This window comes from Protomyctophum bolini (assembly GCF_963924005.1).
Source record: "Protomyctophum bolini genome assembly, chromosome: 17".
NCBI classification, from domain to species: Eukaryota; Metazoa; Chordata; class Actinopteri; order Myctophiformes; family Myctophidae; genus Protomyctophum; species Protomyctophum bolini.
Genome location: NC_137878.1, coordinates 18,036,565 through 18,048,600, shown reverse-complemented (window position 1 = coordinate 18,048,600; position 12,036 = coordinate 18,036,565). Strand labels below are relative to the sequence as shown.

Sequence of the window (12,036 nt, the reverse complement as noted above, 5' to 3'; positions counted from 1 at the left end):
CTAGTCTCCAGCCACCTGCATGTCCTCTCTCACTGCATCCATAAACTTCCTCTGTGGCTTTCCTTTTCTCCTCTTGCCCATGGCAGCTCCATATTTCAGCATCCTTTTCCCGATGTAGCCCTCATCTCTCCTCTGCACATGATCAAACTATCTCAACCTCGCCTCTCTTGTTTTATCCCCAAACCTTCAAACCTATAGGCTGATCCTCTAATGTAGTCATTTCTGATTTGATTGATTGATTAATTGATTTACAATTCAAACAAGACCACAAGTCAATACAAAAACGTCTACTTTTAGGACGAAACCATGAAAAGCACTAGGACTTGTTTACATCAGGGTCCTCCATTTTCAATTCATCAGAACATTTAAAGATTTATATTACGGTCCTATTACAATCCTAATGAGAATCACAGCATCCTCAATTCTGCTACCTCCAACTCTGCTTCCTGTCTTTTTGTCAGTGCCACCGTTTTCAAGCCGTACAGCATGGCTGGTCTCACTCACTACTAATGGCATTAGGCCATAGGCCTACATCTTCTCTCTCACTCTTGCTGGTACCCTTCAGTCACAAATCACTGCTTGCACTCTCTTCCACACTCCTCAATTTGGATAGTTGACCCTCGGTCCCTAGGTATTAAAACTTCACCTTCTCCACTCTTACATCCTCACTGTTCTACTGTCCTCTTTCGACATTTCTTACTGCGGCCGACTTTTATCTTTTCTCTAGTGCATGCCTCCACGTCACCTTTCCAGACTTTCTTCAACCTGTTTCCTCATCTCACTACATATCATGTCACGTCTGTAATACAAATTGTTTAATAATGTCTTACTTCTCTCTTACGTGAACCTTGATCTTTCAACCATGTTTTTTACATTAGTCTGCTCATCAATACATCATTAATTATTTCTGATTTCTAGGCCTATGTTGATATTTTTGTTAGAGATACGTTACATGAAAAATGTAATTTTGCAAAAACATTCCTCTTCTTTAAGCCCAGGCCAGTCCACACCAATGATTCGCAACGCAATGAGTTGCAACTTGCATCCACTTGCACCAGTCTGAATGACCCATTGCAGGTCACTACAGTTTTGGGATTCTGTTGCAAGTTGCTATTGCAACTTAAAAATAGAGAAATGGAAGCGCTGCAGGAATCAGTTAGTGGCTCAGGGTGCTCTTTGGTGATACAGGTAGGATCATAGACAAAAAAGGTTATTTTTCTTCAAGTTGTATACTGTTTAATTCCCAGAGGTGTAAAAATGCAGACATAAAAAAGGAATCCAGGCATATCATTTATTGATGAGCAAGGCAAATAAAAACAGGACCTTACGCGTTTCGACCAGTGAATATCTTCGTCAGGGTCTAGAGATGTTAGACCCTGACGAAGACCATCATGGTCGAAACGCGTAAGGTCCTGTTTTTATTTGCCTTGCTCATCAATAAATTATATCATTCTTTTTCACTAAAGACGGAGTGCCTTGGATTCCTTTTTTCTTTACAAGTCTGCATTTGTACAATTTTGGGAATTAAGCAGTATACAACTTGAAGAAAAATAACCTTTTTTTGCTATTGCAACTTGATGCACTGCAAATCATTGGTATGGACTGGGCTTTAATCACTGCTCTTCAATGTCATGTTCTCCTCTGTGCAGTGCAGTCTTTGTGGCACCTGTAGCTGATAAAGAAGCCTCCATGCCAAGTTCCATGAAAGTCTTGCCAGAGTCTACAGTATAAACAAGAGAGTAACCAATAACCACCATGACAATCAGCCACCTGCTGCTCTCTGGCTACATAGTCACCTTCCTAATGGGGGTTCCTGCCAACATCCTGGCATTTCACACTTTCTACCTCAAGGTGCGGCGCAAGCCTACCCCCATAGACGTTCTCCTTCTCAACCTCACGATCTCAGACCTCATCTTCCTGACTTTCCTGCCATTCAAAATGAAAGAGGTTGCAGACAATATGACCTGGCACCTACCCTACTTCCTGTGTCCCATCTCCGGTTTCCTGTTCTACGTCACCATCTACAACAGCACCCTGCTGCTGATGGCTGTGAGCGTGGAGCGCTATCTGGGTGTGGCTTACCCCCTCAGGTACTCTGTGGCTCGCAGGCCACGCTATGCTGTGATGGCCTGCATCTTGTTTTGGGTGGTTTCTTCTCTGAATCTCAGCATTGTGTACATTGTTCCATGCTTAGGGTGGATTAAAGGCACGTCCACTGGTTGTGGCAGCAGTAGCAGTGGTGATGACAGTGTCAACAACACTCATATCACCCCTCTCCGCTGCTACATGGAGTTCAATAAAGATCAGCTCAGAATCCTGCTCCCAGTCCGCCTTGAGCTATTTCTGGTTCTTTTCTGTGTCCCTTTCCTGATATCTTGCTTCTGCTATGTCAACTTTATTCTCATTCTGTCCCGATTGCCCAAAATCGGCCGGCGTCGAAGGCTTCGTGCCATTGGTCTGGCCCTCGGTACCCTGTTGGTGTTTGCAGTCTGCTTTGGCCCATACAATGTGTCCCATGTTGTGGGGTTTTCCCGTCAGGAGAGTGAGACTTGGAGGGACGTGGCGTTGCTTTCCAGTACCTTCAATGCATGCCTGGACCCCATTATCTTCTACTTTTCCTCAGCAGCTGTCAGGAGCATGCTCAATCACTGCTTCCATAACTTCATAGTTAAACTGCACATCTTGAAGTCTGGAAGGGTTCATTGCTGCTGTTTAAGTTCCTCCAAAGCAGACAAGGTAACAGGGCCACCTTGAAGGTTTTCAAGGGATGACCCATTTAAGAATTGTTCTGAGAAGGCAGATTTTTGGTGCATCATGTATTAGATATTGTAGTCAATGTGAATTTAGTGAATGTGCATTCTATTTTAGTGTGTGAGAGATTTAGGGTACACACGCGTCCGACACACCAAAGGTCCAACGTGCGGAAATCACCATCGCTCCCTAACCTGCGGTTATAGGGTTAGGTTAGGGATTTGGGTTAGGTTGTCTGTCTAATGACTGTCGGACCAATAGTATGTCAGAACTAATAGCTGGTTTTATGATGATTCATTTTGATGTTGATACTGTGTGTAGGTATGCTTTTCTTTATTATTTCATTTTGAGTTGCATTTTGGAAGCAAGTATGTGTATGTAAGCCAGTCAATCTAAGATTTGGCCCAAAATAAATAGTAATGGTTCAAGGTTTTTTTTATGATCCTTAGGGTCATCCAAATAACATTGATGATTGACAAAAATAATTGATGGATTGAACATTTTTGGATCTTGGTAAATTCAGGGGTTGAATGTTGGGGTACCATTTAAAACCTATAACGAACATTTTCTCATTTTAATTATGCTAAGTAGCATGTGACGTGTCAAACTCAGGTTTTCATGATTCTGAATCCATTCCATGCATTAATTTTGAACAAAAAAACACTCCTTGGGCTAAGCCGACATCACAAATAGTTTGACATGTCACATGACATGATTAGAAAATCTAATGGTATGGTCACATATAGGCCTATGCCCCTATAAAAGCAATTGCTCAATACTGACAGCCGGTCAGCAAGTGGATTCATGAATGAATAAACACCACTTTGGTTTAAGCATCACGGTTTTTATTGTACTACCAGAATTATTCATGCCAGTGGTTAAAATTCCATGCTTTGATTGCTTTCAGTGTAGACAAAACATGGTCAGTTACAAAATGTCATTACTTAATTATATTCTTTGTAACACCCTCAGCAGCACATTGTGCTCCAGTCCTGTCTTAACCATAAAATTGTCATCAGCACTGGTTCCCAAATATTCAGTTACTGAAAAAATATGGAATATTATCATAGATCTATGATAATACTACACTACAATGCAACTATTGGTAAAGCCTGATGTAAGCTTTAGCATCAAAGTGCCATACTAAATGTATTTTCAAATAAAACGTGTGATGCATGACTTTTTTCAGTATCGCTGAAGCATAAATCAGCCTTAAAGCTATAATCTCTGGGGTTTATTGTAATTAATACAACTTTATTTGAACCAATCTGTATGGTAGACTAGAGTATGCAGTGTTTGGCAGTGGTCTCCCTACTCTTCCATTGAGAAACTTAGACTGGTCTTCTGGTGTCAGGTAGGACACAGACTGGTTGATAATGTCAAATTTGAAGCACACAGCGCACCGAATTGAACACTAGGTCTTTATTGTAGTTTGAACATCGTTGCAATTACCACTCTCAATCTGGGTTGGGAGACGGCAAACATAAAACTAAGGATTGTAGTTTTAAGAACCTGTTGAAATGCTTTATACTCCAGTTCAGTGCATTAAATCAGTGACCTAAAATAAGCAGATATACAAACGTACCATGATTTAATGCCCAATAAAAACTATTTACATTTTCATAGTCAACCAGATATTCTCATTTTGATACACATACTGTACATTGCACCAAATTGGGTCACAAACAAATAACTGCATACAATAAAAGACTGCACCGAGTTTGGGAACCACTGCCAGTGTACTATCCCAATTACCTGAGCTATGTTATAAACTGTCTCCAACATGCTTCTATTAAGGCTTTGTGCTAAAAAATAAAACCTACATGGTTCTATCAAAGACCTTACACTTTGATTGCCAGAGAAGTGGTATCATTGTTGATACTGCCACTGCACCATGTTCATAATGCATGTCCCCCACAGAATAACATTCATTCCTCCCAGCCAGTCCCACTGTAACACACATGAGGCATTTCCTAGAAAGTCTGACCAGGGTGTCAATACATTTTAATGTCACATGCTTTTTTTTTTCTTTCCAAGAGAGCTTTTGAGTTCCACTGCAACTGAGGAAAATATTAAAGTTCTCATTACAAAACAAAATATTTTAGTCAAGTAAAATAAGTGTGGCAAGAGGCTTTGACTCCGTTGGTTTGACTCACTGTTTTGCACAGGTGTGACGCACCGGAAATAGCTGATCTGCAAGCCCACAACGCTTCACGCCACCTTGTGAGCTTGCAGATCAGCCATTTGTGTGTGATAATGCCGCACAACTTAAGAGGAAAAATCAGGCCTTAATGTTTCAAAGCCCTGAACTGGCTGGGAAAATCAGCATAATGAAATTGAATGCAATATATTTCCAATGTTTAGAATGATGCTCTGCCCTACAGAACACAAAAATGCAAACGAAAACCTTAAAGCTGTCAGTTTTATGATGCACACGGTACATTGACAGCAAACCTAGTCATACCAACAGTGATGACAAATGGATGAAGCTAAACTGATTTGCCTATAATTAGGAGGAAAATATATTTTGCAACAAAATGCAGGCCTGCAACAAAATTCAGCCCAATATAACCCATTTAGACCGAGTTTAACCTATACATTGTTTTACCTTAAATGCCAGATGCGCCCTCTGTGTCTGTAAATGTATTTTTTTATTAATAAGAATTTGAAGGTTTTCAGAAAACCTTAGGTTAGGTTTCAGGAGGCGTTTTTAGAATCGGCCTCAGGTCTAAATGGGTTCAACTAATATCTACGGCAACAGTTTTTCCTTTGTGTGTGTGTGTGTATATATATATATACACGCACACGCGCACACACACACAAACACACACATACTGAATATTCACTGAAGACTAATAAATTAAAAAACAAATAGATGTTTTCATTCTTGTCAAACAAAGTAATCCAAAACACAGCAAATGTTGAACAAAGCAAAAGGAAAAAAACAAAACAATAGGCCAAAGGATAAATTCCCAAAGGATAAATTCCAAAAGAAACATTCTCAATATTAAGTCCATAATTTAAACTAAAAACAATGAAAGCATGGTGGTGTATCAACATTGTTTTCCTTTAAACGGTGGTGGGAAGGTGAAGTTAGTTATTCATTTCAGCATCCAGTCTTGGAAGAGGAAAGCTGGGGGAGACTTTGCATTTCAGCATTTAGTTCATTTATTGTTTTATGAGAGGCTGCATGGTGGAGGACACTTGCAATTTTCTCCTCAATATTCTTTTCGAGCATTGTTCAAGTTGGCGAGAGTATCTGTGGTTTGTTTTCCGTGAGGTGTGTGGGTTTGTGTATTGAGTTCAGAACCTCGTGTCACTGTGGTGTTGAATCTCCATTCATTTCTATACCATGCTGTTGTAGCTGCGCTCGAAGCAGTGCGTTGTCGTTTTTCAGCTCTTCAATCTAATAACGAATACAAAAATAGTACAAGGAAGAATAGGTAAGAATGCACACTTAATGTGAAAGTGACAATTATTTAGCAGAACTTGAGGAACAGTTATTTTATTGCATATTTTCTTTCTAAATGGAGCTATAAAGGTTTTTAAACATTATCTTTACGTTACGAGCTAATATTATTCTATAGATCAATTAATTTAGCAAAGTAACATCACAATGTGATATAATGAATAGTACAGTTAGTGCTTGAAGGGAAGTTCACCTGTTGTCTAAGCAGCTCATTGTCCACCTGGACTCTCTCTACTTCTTTGTAACTCTCCTGTAGTCGTTGGTTATTTTGACGAAGCTCCCGGATGTAGTCACAGGCCTTGGACAAGATGCCTCCTTTACTCTGAGGAATGGAACAGAAGGTAATAGTGAATTACATTAAAATCAAGTGTTCATGACTTCCCTCCAATTTCTTCGACCATGTCTCTTACATTAAGTTATGTCTATAATTAAGAGAACCCCTTCATGCAAATCACTGGTTTACAAGGCAAATTAGTAGTATTATGACTTAACTCCTTTACAGGAACAGAAGAAATTACACATGACAAATTCAATATCATTTCAAGCAGGGCATCACACACACACACACACACACACTCACACACACTCACACTCACTCACACTCACTCACACTCACTCACACTCTGAGAAAAAATGAATCATGGTCAACCTTTTGACTCACCGCTCCGGTCTTACTGCTGTCTATGTTACAGTCAGGGATGATCTTTGACAGGGTGACAATCCAGTTGTTGATCTTGTCTCTTCTCCGCCGCTCCACTACAGAGACAAAGCAACTCATATTTAATTATTATTCAACAAAACTCTCCATAATTACACATCCAAATGTGGATTCATAACTATATCCGCTTTAATACAAGAAACAAACAATACTATGTATTGGTAAATGTCGTTTTGATTATGAATGCATATAGTAATACCTTCATTGTGCTGTGCCCTTCGTCTCTCATCCCTGGGTGCACGCGGACCCTCCATTTTCCTGTAAAGCAACAACATATTGAAGCGACTGACTTCTGATAAACGTAACAGTATTGAAAAAGTCTGCATAAACACAAGTTTCTAAAAACGATACAGTAAATGTTCATGTACGATTTATATCATCAATTTATTTTACTGCATCTGTGACACTGTTATACTAAAGGAAGGGAATATACATTTCCATGCTACATACTGTAAGTAATTACTCATATTCACATGCCAGCCATTTTGCCCTTGTGTCATACTCACAGGCCACCTCCGAGTATGATGTAAGAACAAAATAGCGAGCATGTGAATATGGTCAATGACCCCCTGAGAGGCTTCAAATCAAAGATCCAGTTGATTGAATGTTGCCACTGGCTGGAACACTGGCCCCAAAATGTTCTTTATAATCAACACACAGGAACACTAAACAAACACCACCTAGCACTTATCACAACTAGTAAGAGTAACCACAGGTCTGTCTCTACCACACATGATGGGAGTAGGGCGGTGGGAAGTGAGGGTACATTGTAGGGGGATGTCAAAGTTCTCCTCACCAGTTTGTATTGCCTTGCTGCAACATCTCGCTTTCACCAAGGTCTCTGGGGATGGCAGGTAAGTGGGACATATTTTGGTTCTCCTTTTTTTTTAACTTTCTGAATCATAACTGTTCCTTTTTTATAATGAATTGCACACACAGTCACAAACCAATCATGCCAAACCAGGAAGCAAGAGGTAAGGAATATACCAATCCAATGTGGCATTGGGGAGGGTGGGGAATGTAGAATTGAGAAGCGTTGTCACCCCATATGGTGGGGTGCTCTGTTATGTCAATGTTGAATTGGACAGATTTAGAGTAAAACTGAGTTACAGGATACTCACGTGGTGTAGGTGTGTGTGCGAGGTGCAATGGTACGTTGGGTACCGGCTTGCAGTACCTCAGGGGAGCTCATCATCACGTAAAACTGGCCTGAATTTAGAGGGAGAACACATGTAAATCAAACTGAATTATTTACTAAATCATTTAGTTAATGTAAGTTAGAAATTATCAGTGAACAATTAATCTGAAAAACATTAGTTATTTCCCAGATAAAGATGAATAGGAGATGTCTGCTTCCTAAAGCAAAGATCCCAAGGAAAACATATACACCTCATCATCTCTGAATAACTGATCAACAGACACTGATGTGAAGTTGTAAAGGACCCACATCTCTGTCCAAACACATGTGGTTCCCTCACCTCCAGCCTGTGTGAGTGCTTGGTCTGCAGTGGCCTGCACTGAGACTGCAGTAGCGGTTCCATCGGTGACCGCGGAAGCAGGAAAATATGCAAAACGCGTCTCTCCTCCCACAGTCTCACCTCCAGGGCTTCCTCCATTGCTGAAGGGGTTCTGAATAACAGCCTGGTGAAGAGCGAGCAAGAAACAGCAAAGATTTGTGTGACTGATTCATAAAAAATGCTGATAATAGATTGCACTTTTATGAATACCGGTAGTCAAATGATGTTCTTTCACAAATCACGACATACGCCTCAAGTTGGTCAGTGGTGCAATTATTCTGAGTCATAACATCAAGGTCATTCTACTTTTCAATGTAGTGCCATAAAGGGTAGTTACAGGTATTAATTAACTCAGAGGATTTTTATGAAACATTAAGCCTGATTTATACTTTGTTGCAGGTCAGTGTCCTGCACTGAAAGTAGCTGATCTAGAAAAAGCAATCGTGTTGAGAGTGAGACTTGTAGATCATAAATTTTCGGCATTGTATGATGGCGTATAAATCATGCATTACTACACACCTGTGCAACTGCTTGTGGCGCTCCAGTGAATGCTGCAGTAGAAACCACGCTGACAGCTCCTGCTCCGTCCTGGGCTGCCTCTAACTGTTCATCAGTCACCTGTACCACACGATAGGTCACCTGGGGAGAGGAAAGAGAGAGAGATATATATAATATAGTCGACTACCAATTACCTACCTATCTTAGTTGATAGTCAATGTGTTGTTTTTTTTTTGCATGATTCGACTTAGAGATTGGCCTAATTTGTTAAATTAAAATTAAATTAGGTTATATATATATATGGTTATATATCATGATTTATCGGGAGAAACCAAGCAAGTATATGTTAAATCAGACATTAACTTAGAAAGCCAGAGACGGAGGTCTCCACCTTAATCATTAATTACGTCAGTTGCCCGGGGCGGAGATTAATCAAAAGACAGAACCTTAATCATTCCATAACCGAGCGCACCACTCTATTGGGCAACATTCAATGTCATTTCCGGTTGGGACGAAAATCTTAAAACGTGAATAACTCTTGATCTAAATCGTTGGTTGGTGGTTCGGACATCTGGTTAGGATGGCTCAAGCTCGATGAACATCCCACTGGGAGGAGACCCCAGGACAAAGAATCAGATGGAGTAATTACAGGTATATCTCTAAACTGGCCCTGACCCGACTACGGATAAGCAGTTGAAGATGGATGGATATATAAATAAACAAACTTAAAATTTACATTTGATAATTCTACAAATTAGTTTGACCACAAGCAATACATTTAATAAAGAAAAGATTTCTCCAATTAAGTTGTTCTTTCTCTGTGACCCTGTCACAACACCTTGCACCCTGGGGTGGGTGGGAGGAATCATATACTCGTTGCGTCACAAAATATATTCTCTAGGTCTAGAGATGTATGCAATACTGACCTGTCCCCCACTGTTCTCTGTACGGAACTGGTACTGCACATTGTGGTCGCCGAATGCAGCCTGCTGTACATTGGCGATGGTCACTGTGGTCTGTGCTCCCACAGCCTCTCCTGAAAACATCAAATGAGCAACCTATTTCAAAAGTGTAAATATAGAAATACACTACATTCTTGATGACAAACTCCCTTTGTGGATAACTTTACTTGGACAAAACGAATGGATTTCAGAGCCAATTCTCCTTCAGAACTACTCCTCATACTAAGCATAATACAAATATAATAACTAAAATCATAAAAAGACGACATATTGATTCATTCTCAATATAGGAACTACTTGCAGTAAACAGCTATATAGTATAGTATTTTGTCAATAGTGTCTGTGTTGCACTGCAGTAATATTCTAGTACTTGCATAGCAAATTAGTTCTCAACATGGAATTAAGCTGTTCTCTTACAGCTGGAATGGAAATAATTAGATTGTTATTTGTTACCTTCCTGTAAATGGACAACCTCTTCTGTTTCCTGTTTCTCGTGACTGGAAAGAAGAGCAGAAAAACAACATTTAATTATATTACATTAATCTTACGAATTAACAAATGTCCTATGAAACTCAGGATTAATCATGAATCAATAGCGACCTCGTGCGGTGAGATGTGACGACTGGAGTAACCTAGTAGTCATCATCAGACAGCAATCGCTGTTAATAGAAATTGTTTTGCTACGTTGCCGCCCGTCACCCGAAACTCGTAAATATTCTTGAACAAGAATAGTTACATTAATATTTGGAGTTTTATATTTTGTTTCGAGTCAACGTTCCCTTATAACTGTTAACAATTGAAATTGCCCAGCAACGCCCATCCCAGTTTATTTGGCAAAAATATATTTAAAAATAACAAAAGCTCTGCAGTAACGTTAGATGTAAACTATGGAATAATAGACCACACGTCAGTCAGAAATGCCCCATTTAAACAAAACGCGAACATTTAAACTACTGTGCATCTGCTGCTTTCCTTGGCGAATATACAAGCGACCCAGTCAGTGTCCTCTAACGTTACAACCGCATCTAACGAGAACTTTATTTTGCATTAAATAATATTTTTACGATAATACAGCCTATGCATGCAACATGCTACGTATGCAGCTCGGCTCGTGCAAGATGCCACCATTCACATATCTCTCGGGTACCAAATAGTGAGAGTGAAAAAAATAGCCAAAGTTATCCTATCCTACGTTTAATGTGTTAACATTGCGTCGCATAGACAGAGAACATGGTGACTTTAGGTCTACTAGGCCGTGGAAGCCATTGCAGCGCAGCAGTAGCCTCTCTCGCTCTCTCTTACCTCGTCGAGCTGTCCAAACTCTGTTCGAGCATATCCATGAAGGTTGCTGTTTTAATGTGTGATATTCAGCGACACTGAAATACAGAGATGGAAGTACTGATCACGGGGACAAACACGCGGGTCATGTGAGAAAGACAGTCCAGGACACGTGAGGTACCAACCGGGCAAGGATCTAAAATGGAGACCGCTGCAGAGCTGGGGGGACGTGTTTGCGTCTGCTCTCTCTCTCCCTCGCTCTCTTTCGACCTTGCACTAGATTTTCGGTTATCGCTCCGTTCAGCGTGGAATGCGCGCCCAGTATTATCTGAATAACTTGGTCAAATCAGCAGAGCTATCTTTCGTTTTGGATTAACAGATCTCTAAATGCACCGTATTAGATGATCGACTGTCACTGTGGACTATTTGCTTGTTTTTTCCCTTCCTTCCTTATTGTTCCCCCTGTCGGTGGCCTCGGCGCGGCGTTACAGTAGAGCTTCTGTTCATCCGCGCCAGGCTGTGTCCGATTCCTCTTGCGCGCAATAAGACATGGAGTGGATCTATTGTAGACAACGACGTGTTAAACCCATTTTCTGCTACATGTTGGTGAATTTAAAATTCCAAGAGTTACCAGTTTGATGTCATGGTGTGTGTATTCTTCTTTGTTAATACAGTTGTTGACTGTCGTCATACATTATGTAAAGCATTGCTCTTGGCTATATGGTGCTGTAAATATGTACTATATATTGTTTTAATTGTACGAAATACATTTAGTTTATTATAATTGGTACGGGTTATTTTGTCAAATAATTCTTATCTTTCGAATTCGAATGAATGAATGGC

General features: G+C 40.2%; 2 protein-coding genes across 3 annotated transcripts; one reads left to right on the top strand and one right to left on the bottom strand.

Annotated features, from left to right (window-relative positions):
* Positions 1 to 1,755: 1,755 nt before the first annotated feature.
* On the top strand, positions 1,756 to 2,754 carry LOC308331632 (free fatty acid receptor 3-like; the record flags this gene model as incomplete). Its single annotated transcript, XM_080787119.1, has 1 exon — positions 1,756 to 2,754. One exon carries the CDS (start codon positions 1,756 to 1,758, stop codon positions 2,752 to 2,754), a length of 999 nt encoding a protein of 332 aa, XP_080643245.1.
* Positions 2,755 to 4,325: 1,571 nt separating this feature from the next.
* On the bottom strand, positions 4,326 to 11,968 carry usf2 (upstream transcription factor 2, c-fos interacting). 2 transcript variants are annotated; one of them, XM_080787823.1, is made up of 11 exons: positions 11,218 to 11,968; positions 10,369 to 10,412; positions 9,880 to 9,989; positions 8,975 to 9,094; positions 8,417 to 8,579; positions 8,060 to 8,147; positions 7,735 to 7,779; positions 7,138 to 7,196; positions 6,882 to 6,976; positions 6,414 to 6,542; positions 4,326 to 6,157 (listed from the first exon to the last, which is right to left on the bottom strand). In XM_080787823.1, the coding sequence occupies exons 1-11, from the start codon at positions 11,253 to 11,255 to the stop codon at positions 6,068 to 6,070; spliced, it is 981 nt and encodes a 326-aa protein (XP_080643949.1). In that variant the 5' UTR covers positions 11,256 to 11,968; the 3' UTR covers positions 4,326 to 6,067. The 2 variants fall into 2 exon arrangements, with proteins under 2 accessions (XP_080643949.1, XP_080643948.1); XM_080787822.1 differs by having other exon boundaries at positions 6,870 to 6,976; positions 11,218 to 11,964.
* Positions 11,969 to 12,036: the final 68 nt, after the last annotated feature.